At 40.3% G+C, this 22,906-nt stretch overlaps 2 protein-coding genes across 2 annotated transcripts; both read left to right on the forward strand.

Moving 5' to 3' along the window:
• Nucleotides 1–12,929: 12,929 nt before the first annotated feature.
• LOC115731844 (auxin-responsive protein SAUR23-like) lies at nt 12,930–13,274 on the forward strand. The gene has a single exon (XM_030662515.1). The coding sequence runs from the start codon at nt 12,930–12,932 to the stop codon at nt 13,272–13,274; it is 345 nt and encodes a 114-aa protein (XP_030518375.1).
• A 4,845-nt stretch (nt 13,275–18,119) lies between these two features.
• Nucleotides 18,120–18,416, forward strand: LOC115731843 (auxin-responsive protein SAUR23-like). Its single transcript, XM_030662514.1, has one exon. The coding sequence runs from the start codon at nt 18,120–18,122 to the stop codon at nt 18,414–18,416; it is 297 nt and encodes a 98-aa protein (XP_030518374.1).
• Nucleotides 18,417–22,906: the final 4,490 nt, after the last annotated feature.

The following is a 22,906-nucleotide window of genomic DNA, read 5'->3' on the forward strand; positions in this document are numbered from 1 at the left end:
ATTGAACTGCGAAGCAAAAAGGGTTTTATTAATCTTTGTACATTGATGCCAAATCCCGGGATCGAACCTGGGACGCCTCGGACCACTGTCATTCCCCCAACCACTAGGCTGTAGTGATGTTGGCGTCCACGGTTGGTTCGCTTTTTGCTATATTGTTCTCAAAACAGTTGGCAATCTCCCGTCGAGAATGAAATAAGCTTAAATCGAGTTTGAAATGATTGAGAGCCAATTGGGACGATACGGAGTTACCCATCTTTGAGTCCGCTTGGCCTTTTACTCGTATTCTCCCAAGTAAGGCTATTCGGAATCTCTCTTTACGGGCGTTCAGGGGCGTCGTCCACAAATTGATTTTCTACAGGCCTAGCTTAACAAGGAACTCACGCATTTGATAAGGGAGGAGAAAATTCGCCCTTTATCTCTAGGCAAATTCTAGACAGCTAGAAAGTAAAAAAAATATCCCACGCGGGGGAACTATACATGGAATCAAAGAAGTATTCATGCGAGATTGGTTCCACCTCTCTTGGCTGGCCATTCCAATGATCGATCGATTTTGTCTTGGATCATACACCAACGATCGTTGTTCAAGGATCCATAATCACTTGCTTCGGATCACAACTCGGGAGGTCCTTCACTCCGAACCGGGCGATCAAGGTGGTGAGCTCATCATCAAAGTAATCTTCGATTGATACTCGAATTGGGTAGTGTTACTTGCTAATACTAGCGACGGATTTCCCACTTTGTTTTCACCGTGAGCGATCTGACCCCTTGAGCTTGAGCTTCCGCCGTTGCTCGGAAACTTGTAGGGATGATCAACTGGTCTGCTGCTAGAACCACCAGCGGAAGGTTGGTATGACATGTATTCTTGATTGGGAAGTGGCCGAGTACCTTTTGCTCGGTAGATTTTCCCGGTATTGATCTTCCAATCAACTTTGGTCCTGTCGTGTTGGTCCCAACCTCGCATCGTGCTTCCTCGACTTATCTCTAACCCTTTGAAGGTGATTCGTGACACTTTGCATGGTGAGTCCGTCTATATTCATTATTCGTGTACAGCCATTGGTCGTCTTTGAATTGATTCCTAGCCGTCGAACCGCCTCAATGAATATAGAATGAAGCTTGGCGGACCAAAGGGGCCTTTTCTTTTGGACAAAATCGTCGTCATCAGCTTGGTCGTAGTTTTTTTGTTCGAGTAATTGCTTCCTTACAGCATGCTGCCAAATGTTTTGGAGCATTCGAACGCAGATCGGCTTCAGTAGGACGTCTCGAGCACCATGCAATGTGGCCCTCGTTATGAACTGGCGATCATTACTTGCCGATACTACGATGACCTGTATGTCTAACTCGGAATCAATGATCTTTAAGAGACTCGAAACCGTCCATATTGATCCCTACCACGGCTGTGACGACGATGTCAAACTCTTCTTTGTCTCGCCTCAGCACTTCTAAGGCATCCGTTGCCTTCGCATAAGCAAAAACCCCGTACATGCAACTTCTCAAGATAGCAACGAGGATTGAGAGGGAAACGGGGTTGCCATCAATGGCCATGACTCGTGAGATCCTCGGGATAGGAAGGTTCCCATACTTCCGCTTGGAATGAACGTGTTTTTCTTTTAAAACCTTCCATATGTAGACCGAAAATGGCTGTTTCGACTAGAGAATGAGCTTTAGATGTTCTTGGACTTGCAAAAACAAATTGCCCGAAAATCACAAAAGCGATGATGGCCTTTCGTGACGGATTCTGAAGGTCGCTAGGTGTATGGAGACTTCAAGTTCTTTATAAACTTCCTCTCTCTTTTTTTTTATTAGTCTTGCAGACGGGTTTTCGCTTTCTCTACGAAAGAGGACAGCTTTTTCTCTCCTTTTCGGTCTTAGTGCCTTGGATCCGTTTCGTAATAACTCTCATCTCTCACTCCATCTATCATCTTCTTCCTTTTCCGATATGGAGGAGCCCTCAAATCTTTTCACTTTCTCTACAAACGAGGCAGTTACTTCCCTCCTCAAATCTTTTCGCTCCCTCCTACGAGCGAGACAGTTATTTCCCTCCTCAAATCTTTTCACTTCCTCCCGAGGCGGTTATTTCCTCGAATCTTTTTGCTTTCTCTAATAACGAGGCAGCTATTTTTTTCTCAAATCTTTTTGCATCTATCTATGTGAAGGCTTTTAATGCTTTTCCTTTCGGCGTTCGGTCAAATCTGACAAAGAATTCACGCATTTAAGCATGATGATATTTGCGGATAGTATCGTTCTTTGCCCCTTGATTAACTCTAGGCGTAAAAGGAAGAATGTCTCACATGGGGACTTTGTAACAAACAGTACATTCATTCACGCATGTCTCTACTTCTCTTGAGAATTCATAAGGGCTAGCTAGTAATGCTCAAAAGAGTGATATTTTGAAAGCCCATAATAAAAACTCAAGCTTCATGTAGGCTCTGATTCGGAGTTTCATCGGTGTTGAATTGGCCGATCGTGACATCGTGGAAACTCCAATTGTAGTGATGCATGTCACTTCCCTCGAAGGGCATCGGTTACGCCTCCGCAAGGCCGACTTTTCGGGATGTATCCCCAACGAAATCCGATTGTGCGAGAACTTGCTCGGGAGGATGAATCGATAAATGAGCATTTTCAATGCTCGGATGTGGCTCATCAAGGAACATGCCACCAAAGGTGATGGGGTTGCTGCGAGACATGGCAAATAGCGATGTTAAGAGCATCCCTATACCTCTTGATCTCTCGCTCGAAGCTCTTCATTTTCTTCCTTTAGAGACGCAAGTTCATGACTTTCACTTCGAACCTTCACTCGGGCCCGCTTGTTTTGAAACCAAAACCCGACCTTCAAGGGCTCCATTCCTAGCTTCCGGCTCAACTCATTTTTTCGTTTCCCGTTCACGTAAGGGCACTCCTTAAAGGCAGCTTCGAGCTCTTTGATTTGATGTTTTCTTTTCGGGGTTGACTACGGCTGCTGCTGCTGCTATTGCTATTGTTATGCTTGTTATCGAGATCTTGAACTTCACCGCCAAGGGAGTTGGGTTTTACGGCTTCGGCTGGATCCGCCTCGAAATTCAGCGGTTCATTCTCGGGGATGTCTAGGTTGGTTGCCTCCAGGTAAGTCTTGGTAGCCTCCAAACATGTTGGATTGAAATACTTCTTACGCCTTTTGTTCACTCTACTCTCCGTCGTATGCTTACTCTCTCCAAATTCTTCGAGTAAACATGCATGTTCCGCAGCCTCCCTTTTAACGTGGATGAAAACCACTAAGCCGGTGCTTCTCCCAAGATTTCGTGTTTCCCGCTCTGTCTTCTTCATTTCCTTCTAACATGGTGGGACCCTCAAATCTTTTTCTGCAAGTATGCTTGTCCCTCTTTTAATATGGCGGAACCTTTAAGTCATTTCGCAACTTTTCGAATTTCGTGAGCCTCGAGATGGTAGATCCGTGATTCACGGACGAAACGTCCGTAGTTTTACCTGCAGATAATTAACTCGGCCCCCACAATAATTATTGCTATGACTTTTTCTGCCCTTTAAATTAGGATTTAACGCCGAGACGATTATCGCTTCCATATCCTCATCTCCAACCTTCTAAGCACTCTTTCGCATCCACTGTTTCAAAGAACTTCAGCAACAATGGCCTCCCTCCCCGCACGCATCTTCTCGGCTGAAGTTTTGGCCAAATGGGAGAAACTTTATAATCTCTTAGGCCGGGGCTACTCTTATATAGCCAACCATCCGGAGGTCGAAACCGAAATCCGTCTCATGTTTACGGATATGGACACCGTTTCTATTCAAGGTACCAAGTTAGAAGAGGAATATAGGATCTTCCCTACCCTCTTTACTAACTTCCCGGGAGGCTTACAATCATGCTTATCAAGATGTTACTTTGGCCTATCTTGTGAGGGCACGCTATCGGGATCGGACGGATAACTTGATGTTGGCCGATCTTGTAGCCGACAATTATAAGAAGGCCCTTGACTACGGTAATGATCAAGTCTCACTCGCCGATTCGTGAGAGGGGGAACTTGGTGGAACGCTTGGCCATGTCCCGGACCATCTTCGAGCGCGATCCGCTCGATATTGTTTTGAAATTTCAATGCTCATGGCTGGAAGAAAGGATGGACGATCTGACCCTGGATATAGCCCGCGGGAGAATGCTGATCCATGACTTGGAATCTGGCGTCGAGTATCACGAGGACGGGGTGGCCAAGCTTAAAGAGAAATGTGAGCTCCTCCTCTTTAAGTCGGCGGATCTCGATTCTCGAAGCGATCGGTGTAGGCGGAGCATCAACCGTATGGAGAGTCAGTTGAACTCCTTTGTGATGCTCATTAGGGCTCGGTTTGGCTTTACGTTCCCACCCCGATGATCCGTTTGTAAGGCTCTCCGATGGATGAAACGAATGCAAGTTTTTACTGATTTCATCTTGGTCGTCATATTTTTTGGCAAGATAACCCCTTTTACTCTGTGAATATGTAAATCTCACGCTACCGATGGCTGATTCAATTGGGCCAGAGAGACCCCCCATTCGAAACGATCTCTCGAAAAAAATTGGTAGCGATGAAACAAACGAATGCCCAAATGTGAACAACTTGTGAATCCGTATTAATATTATAACTCGATTATGAAAACATCGAGTAAATCAAGTATAATATTTCTTTACTGAGTCGAATTCACTGGGTTGGTAAATACACGACCATCCATCTCGGCCGAATCAAAGCACCACCAGGGAGCACCTTCTTTACTATATATGGACCACCATAGTTTGGAGCAAACTTCCCTTACGGGAGTGGGACTATTGGCAACAATTTTCGCAAGACCAGGTCATTGATCCGAAAATATCGAGGCCGAACTTTTTTGTTGAATGAATTAGCAACCCTCTGCACGATAACACTCGGCCATGACATATAGCCTTAATTCTCTTTTCATCGATCGATTCAATTGGCTTGCCCTCTCTGCTGGATCCATTCAGCTTCCGTCAAGATAGCTTGAGACAAGATACGTAAGGGAAGGAATTTCCACTTCAACCGGTAGAACAGCCTCCATTCCATATACAAGAGAATACGGGGTTGCCCCCGTAGATGTCCGGATCGAGGTCCGATACGCCATAAGTGCAAATGGCAACCTCTCATGCCAATCGCGATAATTCTCGGCCGTCTTCGCTAAGATTTTCTTAATATTCTTATTGGCGGCTTCTACTTGCTCCATTCATCGAGGACGATATGGGGAAGAGTTCGGATGCTTGATCTTGAATTCTTTGAACAATTCGTCCATTAGCTTGTTGTTCAAGTTTGAGCCATTGTCGGTGATTATGGCTTCGGGTGAACCATATCGAGCGATGATATCTCGACGGATAAATTTCACGATATTTCGTGCTTGTGACCGCTAAATAAGATGCGGCTTCGATTCATTTAGAGAAATAGTCAATTGCTACCAAGATGAATCGATGCCCATTGGATGCTTTAGGATTGATAGGGCTGATAACATCAATGTCCCACATAGAAAACGGCCATGGTTCGGATAACTGATGCAACTCGTTCGGAGAGACATTAATCTTGTCACCATGAATCTGACATTTGTGACAACTTCGGACATGCTGAACCGGGTTGGAAGTTCCATCATACTTTTCGAAGTCGGGCATCTTGAACTTTTCTCGCACAATGATCTTTGAAAAGACAGACGTGTCGACCGGGGTATGTTGTGAGTCCCCTCGACCTCTCGGATCCTCTCGTTCCATTTGGGCCAATAGCTTGGCCGTATAACCATTCAATCCGGGGCCACGGGGCTGGCTTGAGGGATTGGGACTACGGGCGGCGTGCTCGAGCTCACGCCCGTGATGATCACATCCTCTACCGGCATTGTCGGATAGGGAGTAGCTTCCGGGGCTTTACCGAAATTGTCCGTAAGAGGAACTAGAGCAGGAAGCGGCGGGATGGCGGCGGATGATTGAAGTTTGGCGGTGAAGGCGGCCATAATTTCTTCCATCTTTCGGGACATCATCCCTTCAAAGCGCTCGATCAAGGAGCCAAGTTTCTCGTCTAGGGCAAAGACCGACGATAGCGTTGATGTCGGCCATCCTCTTTGCGATCGATCGAGTAATGTGTAGAGGATCCGTGACAAATTACCTGTACGCAGTAACAAACCCAAAATGAGTATAGGGAGCAAGAATAGCGAGCCGGCCCATGACATCCCTCTAGACTCAAACGAACAAAGTGTTTATGGCCAAAGGATTGAAACATGTAATTTTCAGTTTGTCCGCTTTACGAAAAAAATTCGTATTAATCCGTACGTTGATCAAAACATGTCCAAATTTTACGAGCTTATGGTTGAGAAGGTGATGAACAACTTTTATGTTGGCCAATCAGACTAGAAATGCACGGATCAAATCAGTTTAATGTGTCTCTCCAAAACAATCACGTTCAGAAAACTGTTATAACCGCATGTTGTTGAAAAAACGAAGGGCCATATTAAATTATGAATTTAATTCTGAAATTTTGTAAGATATTAGTTGAAACATAGGTCTACAACTTTCATGTTTGTCACTTACTCAAAGCTCGATCGTAGAATTTAGTAAAAATCGCACAACAGGAATAAGCCAAATCAGAATTGAGGACAACCGATGGAATTGTAAAAGCTGCGGAAGCAAAGTGCGAAATTGGAAATAAGACAATGAAACTTCTAAACAATCAACCTAAACCATGGACCGGCCCAAAATAAAAATGAGATAACAGGGTACAAGAGACAAGAAATTACCTCTCATACGAAGAAAATGCCAATCACAAAGACATGCGCATGAATTGTGAGTTTAAATCTTATTATATCTATCCAAAAGGCTTTTGCAAAGTGAAATGATGAACGAAACGACATGTCGCAGCCTCGCGCACAGTCATCATGACTAGTCGCAACCTCGCGTACAATAGTCATGACTAGTCGGGTCCAATCACTTCGGCTTGGTTCGGTCGACAAGGGCAATTCTCATGCATCGTAGCCTCACGTGTATGAGAACGATCCTTGAGCCATTTTTTAGAAAAATTTTCGGGATCCAAATGGGATAACCTTTAGCGAAACCTTACTGCCAAGGTTAAAGAACCATCTAAATACCATCTTAAAACTATTAGTGTGACCCAGGTCCGGTCACTGGTTGTGTGCGATGTAGTGCAAATACGATAAATCATGCACAACAATTAAAGGCAAACACCGCTTCAATGATTCAAAAGTTAAATCACAATTCCAATTCACCAAGCCTGCAAAACAAAGGGTTAGCCGATCACTCCTTCCCTTATAACTCCCAATCTGCAAAAATATTTAACACCTAAGAATGAGAATTCAACCAAAGTTTACCAAATCAAGTGATTTCTTTTTCATGAAATTATCCGGCCTAAGTCCTCTTTGGATCCCCAGCGGAGTCGCCAAGCTGTCGCGACCTTCAAAAAATAGACAAGTTGATTTTCGGGCTAATGGATTATCGGGTTAATTAATTAACTAACCTAACTCGGACTCTCCCAAGTCCATACCAAATCGCAACTTAAGGTTCAAATAATTAACATGCAACGTGTTTTGAATTTGGAGTCGCCACTAATCATTTTCGGTAGGTTGATTAGAAACCTAAATAAAATAGCGGGAGAAACTATCTTATTTCCGCGAACCGGAGATTTTGAATTCGGGGATTTGGTTACGTCGGATTTCTCTAACGCCCTTTCGGTACCATTTTCATGAAAAATATTTGATTTGGCAATTTTGATGGATTTTGCTTGAAATTCAAAGATGCAATTTTTTTGGTTTTTTCTTCTTTTTTATGGGGATGTAAAACATTGAACTTTGTACGATATACACCATGGGTGATTTAGAAAGAAAGAAAATGCAGCCAATCACGAGTATTTATAAAAATAAATTAACATGTAATAATGCTAAAATTTGAAACACGTGGCATGTCTAAAATAAACAAACAAATATTCAAACCAAACGATTACATTTTTGTAGATCGAGATGGAAAGGATTACCTTCTATTACACAAAATCTTACTCACATACACGTTATAGTTCCCTTCAAGATCTCGGAGTTTGGAAGAACGCGGCTGTCGTCGAAAATGGCAAGCAATGGCCTTGTTAGGTTGCGAGGGGCGAAATATGTGTCGGGACTCGTCGAAGATGATGCTCGACTAAAACACTTTTCTTCACTCTCGAATTTTCCCTTCTGATTTTTCTCAAGAACTCTCTTTTTCCTCTCTAAAAATTCCTCTCAAAAACTCTCTCAAAACTCTCTCAATTCTCTTCCACTCTTCCTAAAAAACTCTCTCAATTCTCTTCTACTCTCTCTCTCAATTCTCTTCCACTTCCCCCTTCTAAAACTCTTCTCAAGAGCTCTCTCTTTTATAGGCAAAGTTCTTCATCCTTCATTCTTCACCTTCATTTCTTCACCTTCCATCTTCATCTTCTCTTCTTCATCTTCATTTCTTCACCTTCCATTTTCATCTTCCCTTCTTCATCTTCATTTCTTCACCTTCCATTTTCATCTTCCCTTCATTATCTTCCCTTCATCATCTTCCCTTCTTTATCTTCTTTTCATTATCTTCCCTTCATCATCTTCCCTTCTTCATCTTCTTTTGGTATTTGCACATACAGTCCCCGAAGTTCCAAGTATTTGCACATACGATCCCCGAAATTTTAAGTATTTGCAATACAGTCCTTGAAGTTTCAAATCTTCTCGGTGTATTTTTCCATCCCGTGCCTAGTCTAGACGCATGCTAAATTAAGTGTTCTGCTTGCCCGATTATATGCCAATGCAATGTACGCTAAAAATAAATATGTGAGATGATTTTTTATAATTTTTATGCAAAAAATAGATTAATCAAAATTTAGGCGTCAACAATGGTAGAGTTTGATCTTGCATTAAAATGACAAAAACAAAAAAAGAAAATCAAGGTTTTCTAGATTGAGTTCGCCGTTCACATAAGAACATATGAAAATTGAGTTCTGTTCATTAATTAGACATTAGAGCAAACAAGATGAGTGTTAGCGTTTTCTATCTGTAAGTTATCTTAGTGGATTCTTCATGAGAGATTATGAGATAATACTTGTGGTTAAATACCGACATTCGGATTGAACCATGTAGATCTTTGGTATTCTTTATTTTTTTTTATCTTTAATTACTCTGATAGTTTCTGCTCTCGCATTTAATTTAAATTGTAAGATCCGTTATATTTCATGTTATTTCATCACACATGCAATGCGTATAATAATATGATAAAATAAAAAGCACAATTATTATAAATAAGGCATGTATAAAGTAGCTTGGGTGATTGTCATAACCCGTGCAACTAACAGGTTGGATTTTGGTCGGTTTACATGACTTAGAGAAAATAAATTATCGGCTCATCTCTTCTAAGGTTGGCTTTGGTAATTAGATTCATCATAGTTGTTAGAAAATCCAATCCACAAATTTAAATCACTAAACGGATGAAACCACATGAATATAAAATCCATTGAAATTACATAGGAATTCAATGTAAGATGTCGTGACAATACTTTTGTAAAATGTATGTTAAATCACCATTTAGCGAGGCTAAGCCCAACTGCTAACAATAGAACCGAACTCGATGACTATTAAGCTCGTAAGTTGCTATATTTTTTGCTCTATTAGTCAGTTTACTAAATGAAGGTAAGAATAATATTGATACTTTATGTCACACCCCAATTCCTACGAGAATAGGGTAATGACACTGCCATCTTTTCACTCAAAGGATGTAGCCTCAAAATGTAACCCGTTTAACCTGATATATATATATATATATATATATATATATACATACACACACACACAAACACATACACATATGTTCAGATATATATAAAAAGGTCATGCGGTTACTGTAACTGAGCTTTCTATAAACCAACAAAAAGATACGCGTAGTCAGCAAAGATTTTAGAAGCTCATCAGCTATACATAAAACTTATACAAAAAAATCCCCTATCAAAAGTCCCCCTTGCTAACGAAGCGCTCTCCTACTTGTGCATCACTGAAGAACCCGAAAAACAAGTAAGATGAAAGGAGTGAGCTAACACGGCTCGATGAGTAATACATTTCTTCTAAGCGGATCGAATAATCACTATGCACCTTTATAAAAAATAATATACTTCCAGCAAATCTTTTTACATATAGGGTTAACAACACTAATAACTTACAATCATATATCAACAATCAATGGTCAATCCATTGAGTAATCTCAAACCAAATATCAATGGTCTATCCATTGATTAATCTCAATCAAAGAAAAAGACAATGGTCCACTCCAATGACTACTAGAATGCTCCATATCAGACTATGGTCACGTTTAGCGCCGTGACAAAGGCGGCCAAGTTTACCCCTCTTAGCTAGATCTACCACCTATATTAGCCGGTGATGCGGTCCAGAAGGACGTCCTAATAGTATGGATACCTCTCCCACCGAATGGGTTCTTAACATAGCGATATGAGCATGGCACATAAAGCACAATCTCCAATAATCTAATCAAAATCAGAACCATCTCATAACAACTCAAACAAACTCCATAATAGCATTTATCGACAAAATGCATTTCATAAACTGTATATATATATATAGAGCTTTCGGATATTCCCTTCGCAAAGCATTTATTCAAGGCATTTCAAACGATTTTCTTTCCAAAACTACTACAAACAATACCTTTCAAAGCTTTGTCGGTCAACGACAAAAGGTAGTAAAGGTTCGATCCGATTATGCGAGAAATATGCTCTTTTCTTATTTCATAACATATCTAGTATTATTTTTTTTTTAAGTCTCGAAACATGAGTTTACAAATTCAAAGAAGAAAAGTACTACTCACCCGATAAAGCCAAAATGCAACTGCGTTGGTCACTCGAACCAACTCATCCGAATCCCTATCCAACATATAGAAAAACGGATCAAATCGAGTAACAAGTCATCCTAGCGTACGACTTAGCTAAACTACACTTATTAGTGACAAAACAACGACTACGCACCAACGGAAACTTGTCCCTAACAGAAATTCAATGATGTCTGCTATGGACAGCTTGCGCACCAAAACCGTTAAGGCCATAACTTCCTCCATCGAACTCCATTTCAAGCCACTGTCCACGCGAAGCTTGTTCAACGTACTACAAAAGTCTCAACATAGCCAACCTCAGCTGATAACTGGAAACTAACGAAATCAGGCCTCGAAGTTTACAGTTCGAGCTGTACTGTAGCGCACCAGAATTAAAAATCTTGTTCCGGGCAAACCGTAGTGTCAAATTAAGATTCGTCGAATACTACGGGTCCATAACATCCTAAAGTTTCTTTTTCAAGCAAAAACGCAGCCAATTGCCCATGAGATCAGACACAGCAGCTCGGTTTCCCCAAAAATCCGAATTTTGCCCTAAATCCAAAAAATCACTTCAATAGGAGCGACGAGAGGTGCGAGCCCTTACCTAGCGTTGCAACACGTAGTGGAACGAATTCGGGGAGGTGTTCGTGGCGGGTGACACGCACGTGACTTCTTTTTTTCTTTCTTTTTCCCTTTTTCCTCTCTCCTTTCCCTTTCTCTTCTTTTCTTCCTTTCCTTTTTCTATTCTTGTCGTGCATCTTAAAAGGGGTGGCCGACTGCCCTCTTTTACTTTTTTCTTCTTCCTTTTTTTTTAATGGTGAGTCCACCACCTTGGTTGACTTGGTCAAACAAGGGCCAAATATTACACTTTATATTTATATAGGGATAAATCGAACGTTGGTTCAATCACCGTAAGGGGATTGAATCACAATTGTTAAAGATTCAAGGTATATCTCACATCATATCATATCGTGCTAATTTGACATTTTAACATTTTAGAGAAGACTGCACACTCAACTTTATTCGTACCACACATCTATTCTCTACATATGAATTTTCTTTCTCCTAATAACGTGCGATGTGCTCTAGGAGTCCTTTCACCCACTCGCTCGGCGGGCTTGAACAATTAAGGCTATCGTCATCAAATCGGCCTTCGTACTAGGGAGAAAATCTTAAAATATTATGCATCACACTTTGATAGTCTAATCTTTTAGAAAAAGACGGTTTTGCGCTAAACTTTCTCTCTAAACTAATGCTACCTTTTTTCGACAATTGGGCATTTGTCGTTTCCAACATGTGACCGAGTACTTGATCATATCATGATATCTCTAGGTCCATGAATATCCCATCGAAAGCAATGGCACTTTTCCTCATGGGAAAGAAACATAAGTCAAGTCGAGAGAAAGCGCTTCTCATGACATCCTACGATGAATCTTCGCATCAAAATGCACAACTTGCTCGAGCCAACACCTTCGGGGTCTCGTCTAATTCATATGGATACATCTGTATCTGCATGGGATGCATGTAGGGACTAGCCCGTAGCAAGCCAGCTAGCTAGCGAGAGATGGGGCAGAAAATCACGAGATGTCCGAGACTCTGCGTCATTGGTGTCGCACAAAACCTGGAACTGACACCAATCGTGCCCGCAAAAACACAATCTATCGTCAACATTCAGGAACTCCCGCTTGTGTGTCGTGTCGGAAAACCAGACATCTTCATTACCGGCGCACGGCCCTCGGTTTTGACCCACCACCGTCCTTTCCCAGGCCAGACAACTTGGGCCTGACAATTTGCATGGAAACTTGCGCGTGTCCATCACGTATGACTCGGGGAGAGAGAGAGAGAGAGAGCGGTCGAGCGAAGCCATGTGAGACTCTTGATGAGGTGGGACCTCCACTCATCCCTGCCGTTGATCTTTTCATCGGGCACACCGTCGGCATGATGGAGAACTTCTCTTCTCCTATATATGCAAAACCTAGGGACTCCACACTTTCAGCCTTGAAAGGAGAACCACCGAGAAGAGGTCGGACCGTCGCCTTTCAAAAAACTTTTTCCACACGTACGCGCATGCAGAACTTGGAGATTGATTGTTACATCAGTTGAGCCATGGGTCTTCTTCGCTTGCCATCCGTTATTGCCAACACGAAACAAGCCATGAAGTTGCAGTCTCTTTTCGCTGGGAACAACCATCACGACCACCACCACCGTCGATCTCGCTCCAACGTGCCGAACGGGCACGTTGCCGTCTACATCGGGGATGTCCAGAGGAGGCGTTTCCTGGTCCCAGTGACGTTCCTGAACCACCCCTCGTTCCGGGAATTGCTCAGAAGGGCCGAGGAGGAGTTCGGGTTTGACCAACCTCCTGGCGCGCTCACCATTCCCTGTAAAGAGGAGGCCTTCATCGATCTCACTTCTCAGTTGCATTCTTCGCGGCGATCGTCAAGAAAATAGAGATGGCAAATTTTTTTGGAAACGCCTTATTTTTGTTGATCTTTTTACGTATAGTGTGTGTAGATAGAGTTAACATAACATAGTTACATAGGTGTATCTGTAGCGACGGCTGTCATCGTACGTACGTCGTCTTCTTTAGCACCAGAATGTTCATCTTATTTTGATGAAAGGAGTTCTTGATGAGTTCATGCGATGCGTTGCCGTTATATTTGCTAATTGAAAACCCTAGCAGGCAAATCCCTTCTCTCTCTCCTCCTCCTCTTTGGCCCTCAGCCGCCTCATGATTGACCGACGCCCTTCCCCATCGTTTCCATCTGCAAAATCCGGTTCGAACCGTGCCACCACCGCTGTTGCCACTATCTTCTTCTCGTCTTTACCTTGTGCTTTGGGGACAACGGAGTTCTTGATGGGTTCATGCGATGCGTCGCCGTTGTTATATTTGCTAATTCAAAACCCTAGCACGCAAATCCCTTCTCTCTCCTCCTCCTCCTCTTAGCCCCTCAGCCGCCTCATGCTTGACCGCCGCCCTACCCCATCGTTTCCATCTGCAAAATCCTCTTCGGACCGGGCCACCACCGCTTGTCAAGCTACGCCACAGCCCACCGCTGTTGCCACTATTTTCTTCTCGTTCTTACCCTGTGCTTTGGGGGCAACTCCAGCTTTGGAGTGCTCGACCTCTGGCCTGCCTCGGAAGCTCTACGCCGGCATTGAGTTATACCTTTAAATGACTGGTTAAATAACACATACACATTTCACCCATCCAATGGTGAATATGTAAAATAAAAAAATCATTAACGCAATAATAAATCCATTTATATGGATATTATAATCATTTTATATAATGATATGTCATTCCTTTGCTTGTGTTTTTTTGAGGAAAATTGTCAAAAAAGTTTTAAACTTTTCACATTTTCAGTCCTATTGGCATAGGACTGAAAATCGCCGACGTGGACACCGGTCATTCTACATGGTACCGCCGATGTTGACGTGTATAATTTTTAATAATATTTTGATATATTTTTAATTTTTAAAACTTTTTTCTCTTTTTTCCTTCTGCTTTTTTTCCTTTGGCATGGCTGCCCTTGTTGGCATCGAGGAGGGCCGTCCCCGCAAACCCTTGGCAAGGGCATCCCTCGTTGGAGTTGAGAGAGGGCCGTCCCCACCGGTGTCGGGCAAGTGGGCAACCCTTGCCTAGCGCCGGTGAAGGCGACCATGCCAGAGGAAAAAAAGAAGAAGGAAAAAACAGAAAAATAGGAAATTTTTTTAAAAATTAAAAATAAATTGAAATATTATAAAAAATTATTCACGTAGAACAACCTGCATCCACGTAAGCGGTTTCAGGCCAATAGGATTGAATCGACAAAAGGTGAAAAGGTTTGGGACTAAAGCGGCAAACTTAAAAAGTTTAGGACTGAATTGACAAAAATATAAAAGGTTTAAGACTTTCTCAACAATTTTCCCTTATTTTGGAGCTCTCTTAACCATTCTTTAAAACGTCATTGCAAAACGAGTCTTTTGCTCCAAGGTGAATTTTTAACCGTGTAATCCCTTTACATTTCCATGTGATTGAGATGGCTAAACGAAATTGTTGCGGTCAATTATTCTGCCAAATGTAAAGTGTTGGAGCGCACCGCGATATCCGAAGCCAAACTCAGAAGCACAAATTAATTTCATATCTTCCATATATTTTAAGTCAAAACCTCAGTTGCCCCATTTTTCGGATTTTCCACTGTTAATCTTGCATCAAATTACACAAAAATTAAAATTAACCAACACTCTCTTTTCACATATGTTTAGTATTTACCTATTAAATCCATAATTACATCACTCAATTATTTCCAAAAAAAAAATGATTTCTTTGTCTTCACTCATATTCTATTGATGATCACGCACGCGTGTAGTGCGGCCCTCAACGTGGTTTTATGGTAATATTATACAATCAACACACAACATGACACATTAATTTTTCAGAAAAAAATGCATCATTATTCTAAGATATGCTTAAGAACAAAACGAATACAACTATCTACGTGTGTACATATCTATATTATATATTTTTACGGGATAATCTATAAGTAGTACGGCTAAAGTTATATCCAAAGATATAGAACTATACACTGATATTTGTGAGCGCTCGCATCCCCTTGTTTTAAGTGGCGGCGGATCAATCCTAATCTTGACCTAGAAATAAGGAAGGCTTACACTATTTCCACCTCCCTTATTGGCTTTTGACACTCCCTTTTGTATTGAATTGACTATATGATCCCTAGCGTGGTTTTATGGTAATATTATACAATCAACACACAACATGACACATTAATTTTTCAGAAAAAAATGCATAATTATTCTAAGATATGCTTAAGAACAAAACGAATACAACTATCTACGTGTGTACATATCTATATTATATATTTTTACGGGATAATCTATAAGTAGTACGGCTAAAGTTATATCCAAAGATATAGAACTATACACTGATATTTGTGAGCGCTCGCATCCCCTTGTTTTAAGTGGCGGCGGATCAATCCTAATCTTGACCTAGAAATAAGGAAGGCTTACACTATTTCCACCTCCCTTATTGGCTTTTGACACTCCCTTTTGTATTGAATTGACTATATGATCCCTAGCGTGGTTTTATGGTAATATTATACAATCAACACACAACATGACACATTAATTTTTCAGAAAAAAATGCATCATTATTCTAAGATATGCTTAAGAACAAAACGAATACAACTATCTACGTGTGTACATATCTATATTATATATTTTTACGGGATAATCTATAAGTAGTTCGGCTAAAGTTATATCCAAAGATATAGAACTATACACTGATATTTGTGAGCGCTCGCATCCCCTTGTTTTAAGTGGCGGCGGATCAATCCTAATCTTGACCTAGAAATAAGGAAGGCTTACACTATTTCCACCTCCCTTATTGGCTTTTGACACTCCCTTTTGTATTGAATTGACTATATGATCCCTAGCGTGGTTTTATGGTAATATTATACAATCAACACACAACATGACACATTAATTTTTCAGAAAAAAATGCATCATTATTCTAAGATATGCTTAAGAACAAAACGAATACAACTATCTACGTGTGTACATATCTATATTATATATTTTTACGGGATAATCTATAAGTAGTTCGGCTAAAGTTATATCCAAAGATATAGAACTATACACTGATATTTGTAAGCGCTCGCATCCCCTTGTTATAAGTGGCGGCGGATCAATCCTAATCTTGACCTAGAAATAAGGAAGGCTTACACTATTCCACCTCCCTTATTGGCTTTTGACACTCCCTTTTGTATTGAATTGACTATATGATCCCTAGCAGGTATTACTTTTGATAAGATTATTTGTTACTCTTTTTTCTTCTTTTTCATTTGTTTCAAATTTACTAGAGAAGAAACTACCGATGCTCCTTTCAAACAACATTTATTAAGATTAATTGTTGTGATAACTCCTTATCTAAGACTAATGTTTGCCTTCTTTTTTTTTTCTTTGTTTTTTGCTTTTTGCCTTTTCATTCTCCCTTTGGAAAAAAATATATTTTTTTACCCAAAAAAATTATTGACAAAAAAAAATTATTCTAGTAATGAGTTGTATATTTCTTTATTTTTTGTACTAGGGAACTATTATTGAAAATTTACTTAAGCACAAATAAAAGAAAAATCTATGAGTTGCGTCTAATGAACATATCAACTATAATATTTCATTTTTTGAGTAAATTCTTGCAGAATTTGATCCAAAAATAACAGTTGAAAAATCGCGATCATGAGGATAATATGAGGAAATAAAGTTAACAATTTGAATATAAAACTAACATTTCTCTACTCTAATATATGTTCAGTGCTTGCTTAGATTATAATTACGAAGAATGAAATATGGGTGTGGAAACTTTGAAATGTAATGGGTGTGGAAGAAGCGGCTAGAGTGAAAAAAAAGTTGTTTCGACAGGAAGTGGATAAGTTTTTCTTTAGTAAAAAATAAAAAATGAAAGAAACAAAAAGGTAAGAAATAACCTTAAATCAAGAGTGGGATCCTAAAAGGATAATGTAGTCAATTCAATATAAAAAGGGGTGTCATGTGCCAATAAAGGGGCGGAAATAACGCGAGCCATTACGAAATGCTTTAGGAAAGAATCATGTAATGTGGGGTCCTAATGCTGTGCAATATGCATAATTAGTATACTCAATCGGGTCATCGAAACCCTAACACAGAAAGAACCATCTCCACAAGCAAAAATCGTGCCTCCTCGCTATCCACTTGCAACCATCATAGCTTCATCTATCATCTTCCTTCGATGCTTCTGATGTATTGTATCAGGAAAACTGCGTGGAAATGTACGTAGTCAACACTTATCTATCTGTTGACCCCCCAAAAATTAAAAAACAAAAACATTTTTCTATCTCGCCCGCCATTTCTGACATCCCTCCGCTTACTGGGTCCTATATTTTCTTGTCTCTACCTGCTTCAAATTCGATTACTCGACTTGGTCATTAAAAGGGTATTATTTTACTGCACGGCGATTTTTTTTTTTTTCAAAAAGCAAGTGGTGGGTGGGTCAATGCCATATAGCATTGCAAGCTTTGATGAAAGGTGATGAAAATCAGTCTCCCCTGAGCTAAGACTGAGCCCATGCGAAACCCACTTGGATCATAAATGAGAGAGACATGGGTCCTTTGAAAAATGTTGCTCCTTCCTCTCTGTGTGTATATATAGCAGCTCGCGCATGCTGAACCTTCCGCAAGCAAGTTCCAATATCTGTTTTGGGACATCTATCGAAACCAACCAGAAATGTGTCCTTCACTTCAGGACTCCACCCGTCTGTCGGTAATGGGGATTCGTTTGCCATCTATCATCTTTCATGCCAAGCAAGCCCTCAAATCGCAGCCTCTCGGCACTCGGAATGCACAGCCGGATGTCCCGAGGGGCCACGTGGCGGTTTACGTCGGGGAGGTCCAAAGGAAACGGTTTCTGATCCCGGTCTCGTTCTTGAACCACCCTTCGTTCCGAGAGCTGCTGCGCCGAGCTGAGGAAGAGTATGGCTTCGAGCATCCGATGGGTGGCCTCACGATTCCATGCAAAGAAGACGCCTTCATTGATCTCACTACTCAGTTGCATGGATTGTGAAGGTTCTAGGATGTACATCTTGTCATGGGAGGGACTAGATTCCCAGTTTTGACATCTTTTCTTAGCTTTGGTCCCATTTGTTTTTATTGCCTTGTTGACGCCTAAATTTTGACTAATCTATTTTTTGCATAAAAATTATAAAAAAATCATCTCACATATTTATTTTTAGCGTACATTGCATTGGCATATAATTGGGCAAGCAGAACACTTAATTTAGCATGCGTCTAGACTAGGCACGGGATGAAAAATACACCGAGAAGATTTGAAACTTCAAGGACTGTATTGCAAATACTTGGAACTTCGGGGACTGTATTGCAAATACCAAAAGAAGATGAAGAAGGGAAGATGATGAAGGGAAGATAATGAAAAGAAGATGAAGAAGGGAAGATGATGAAGGGAAGATAATGAAGGGAAGATGAAAATGGAAGGTGAAGAAATGAAGATGAAGAAGGGAAGATGAAAATGGAAGGTGAAGAAATGAAGATGAAGAAGAGAAGATGAAGATGGAAGGTGAAGAAATGAAGGTGAAGAATGAAGGATGAAGAACTTTGCCTATAAAAGAGAGAGCTCTTGAGAAGAGTTTGGAGAAGGGGGAAGTGGAAGAGAATTGAGAGAGAGAGTAGAAAAGAATTGAGAGAGTTTTTTAGGAAGAGTGGAAGAGAATTGAGAGAGTTTTGAGAGAGTTTTTGAGAGGAATTTTTAGAGAGGAAAAAGAGAGTTCTTGAGAAAAATCAGAAGAGAAAATTCGAGAGTGAAGAAAAGTGTTTTAGTCGAGCATCATCTTCGACGAGTCCCGACACATATTTCGCCCCTCGCAACCCAACAACGCCATTGCTTGCCATTTTCGACGACAGCCGCGTTCTTCCAGCTCCGAGATCTTGAAGGGAACTATAACGTGTATGTGAGTAAGATTTTGTGTAATAGAAGGTAATCCTTTCCATCTCGATCTACAAAAATGTAATCGTTTGGTGTGAACATTCGTTTGTTTATTTTAGACATGCCACGTGTTCCAAATTTTAGCATTATTACATGTTAATTTATTTCTGTAAATACTCGTGATTGGCTGCGTTTTCTTTCTTTCTAAATCACCCATGGTGTATATCGTACAAAGTTCAATGTTTTACATCCCCATAAAAAAGAAGAAAAAACCAAAAAAATTGCATCTTTGAATTTCAAGTAAAATCCATCAAAATTGCCAAATCAAATATTTTTCATGAAAATGGTACCGAAAGGGCGTTAGAGAAATCTGACGTAACCAAATCCCCGAATTCAAAATCTTTGGTTCGCGGAAATAAGATAGTTTTCTCCTGCTATTTTATTTAGGTTTCTAATCAACCTACCGAGAATGATTAGTGGCGACTCCAAATTGAAATCACATTGCATGTTAATTATTTGAACCTTAAGTTGCGATTTGGTATGGACTTGGGAGAGTCCGAGTTAGGTTAGTTAAATAATTAACCCGATAATCCATTAGCCCGAAAATTAACTTGTTTATTTTTTAGGTCGCGACATGCCTCATGTACAAATGGAGGTCTTGGAGAGTATACCACAGGAATAAATGATCATGGCTTAAGTTCTATCTTGGAAAATTCATTCTCGAATGACTTTTCTACCTATTTGAGTCATCTTCTATAAGATTTCTGTTTTTAATTTTTCTGAATACCGTAATACTTTCTGAGAAAGACGACCGTCAAAGATATAATGTAAATGTAAAGATTGACTTACAAAGAATAATATATGTAACTCACTATTTACAAAACGACATGGCTAGTGGGAGAAAAAATTATTGTCGTATGTTTTTGGTGTGTTTGTGAAAATATTGTCTATATAAAGAAACAGAAAACCGAGCTAAATTTTTTGGCTACATCTGAGATAGATATAACCTGAAACAGTTGAATTGATCTAAAATACTCACTTCTATAAGTCAAACTTCAATCATATTCGAGCGCTTGAGTACCTCAAGTTTTTCCCTTCTATCATTCCTATCGAAGCATATCTTGGGATGTAGAAGGATGTTATACAAACGTTATGACTCGGCGGGTATTGCATTCAAGCTCCCTTTCGCCTCTCCTTTCGGTCATATGTAGAGAGTGCCATTTGGGCCCGTGGGCCCGGAACCGGCCCGTTGACCGGGCCCACGGTTCCGGAACCGTGAAGGAAAAAAAAAAGGCGGGGCCCGGGGCGAGAGAGCATTTGGGCCCGTGGGCCCGGAACCGGCCCGTTGATCGGGCCCACGGTTCCGGAACCGTGGGAACCGTGAAGAAAAAAAAAAGAAAAAAGAAAAAGGCGGGGCCCGTTGGCGGAGAGCCGTTGGGCTCTCTGCCCCCGGGACCCGCCACCCCCCTCCCCCCACCCCCCCCCCCCCCTCTTTGGGCCGTTGCCAAAAATTAAAAAAAAAAAGAATTAAAATTAATTTTTGCCTATAAATACATATGCTCCCCCTTTCATTTTTGTCACAAATTCTCCGAACAATCTCTCGAATTCTCTCTGAAATCCTCTCAAATCGCTCAAATTCTCCCAATTCTCTCAATCCCAACTCAATTCTCTCAATCGGATTTCCGATCAATTCTCTCAAAAATGGCAAGTGGAAGCAGAAATGCCGACAAGGGCAAGATGACTATGGGAGATTCCGAGTATCCCATTCCCGAATATGATCCTCGTGAGTATGCAAGTTCGGAAAACGACGACGATAATATCAACTATGTCCCGATTCCGAACGTCGAGCACATCCCAACACAAGAAAGTCTTCATCCTCCCACTAGTGTCGAAGAAGCGTCAATGGCAAATGAGCCGGAACGAAAGGGCCAAGATAATACATCCGATTTGTGGTTACACTTCGACAAGGTACGTGATGAAGGCGAAGGTAAGTATAATATAAAATGTAAATATTGTTCGCAAACATATAAATTTACGAAAGGAGACGGCTACGGAACATTCCGTCGGCATTTGACGAAAAAACATCCAACGCAAGCGGGGATCGACAATACGAAACAACAAATTTCCGGGTACGCCACTTTTAATCCTCATCCTATATTTCATTTTACTGAAGCACTTTATAAACAAACATTAGGTGAATATGTTGTCCTTATCATGCTCCGTTTAATACTGGTGAAAATTTTAATATGAAATATTTGATAAATATTGCGTTGGTTCCGTAAGCGCCAACTATTCCAAAAAATACTCTTAAACGCGAAGTTTTTCATCTTTATAAAAAAGGAAAAAAATCTTTAGCAAAATTTTTTGCAGAATTCAATGGACGTGTGCATATAGGTAGCGATATTTGGAGTGATCCTTGGCAAATTCATTCTTATATGTGTGTCACGTGTCATTGGATAGGTGACGATTGGACGATTCAAAAAAGACTTATTGCATTACGAGTTTTTGATGAAAGACATTCGGCTCATAATATTTATAGAATAATTAGGCAAGTTTTAGAAGAATATAATTTAATAAATAAAATATTTTCAATTGGTTTTGATAATGCCGCCGCAAATATCGCTTCTATTCCCGAATTAGAAAATATTTGCAAACCCACTTTTGGCGGACAATTTTTTCACATTAGATGTGCTTGTTATGTTTTAAATTTATGTGTACAAGATGGTTTACGAACTCTTGACACTTCTCTCGCCCCAATAAAGAGTGCAATTAAATTTTTATGGAGTCGTCCCTATTGTATGAAATCATGGGGAAAATTTTGTAAACAAAATGGGAGAAAGGCAAGAAGATTTCCAAAAGATATTCCGACTCGTTGGAATTCTACGTATGAGTTGCTTCGGCAAACTTTTGAATATAAAGATTTATTATGTATGTTTATTTCATAAAATATTCCTGAAATTACTTTACTTCCTCAACATTGGGACGTTTGCAAGAAAATTTTAGATATTTTGAAAATTTTTAATGATGCTACTAAGACTTTATCTGGTATTTATTATCCTACTACGCATTTATTTTTAATAGAGTGTGTTAATATTGGTAGTGTTTTTAGTGAATATGAAAATGATACCGAATTAGGTCGAACTATTTTAGTAATGCGAGAAAAATGGTTGCATTATTATTTGCAAATTCCTCTTGTCTATTTAGTTGGTATTGTTTTTGATCCACATATTAAATTAGACGGTTTACAAGATTATTTGAATGTGTATTATCATGATTGTTTACATTTGGAAGATTCAACAGATATTTCAAATATACTAGGAGATGTTAAAGAATCTATAGTAGCATTATATGGAGAATTTTGTAGTAGATATGGTTTAAGTGATTCTGGATCTTTACAATCTACCGCCTCACGTAGCGAAGGTGGTAGTTCACTTAGTAGAGGGTATAATATGCTTAAGAGTAAGCAAAAAAATCAAAAAGGGGCAACGGGTAGTATTTCTGAATTAGAAAAATATTTAACCATTCAATTTGAGTTTCGTAATGCAGAACATAATATAGATTTCGAAATCCTGAAGTGGTGGAAGAGTCACCAAATCGATTATCCAATTCTCGTC

The sequence above is a fragment of the Rhodamnia argentea genome, chromosome 11 (assembly GCF_020921035.1).
Source record: "Rhodamnia argentea isolate NSW1041297 chromosome 11, ASM2092103v1, whole genome shotgun sequence".
Taxonomy (NCBI): Eukaryota; Viridiplantae; Streptophyta; class Magnoliopsida; order Myrtales; family Myrtaceae; genus Rhodamnia; species Rhodamnia argentea.

What these genes read in the sequence shown, in the direction of transcription:
- LOC115731843 (XM_030662514.1), top strand. Translation starts at nt 18,120, where the DNA reads ATGGGGATTCGTTTGCCATCTATCATCTTTCATGCCAAGCAAGCCCTC.
- LOC115731844 (XM_030662515.1), top strand. Translation starts at nt 12,930, where the DNA reads ATGGGTCTTCTTCGCTTGCCATCCGTTATTGCCAACACGAAACAAGCC.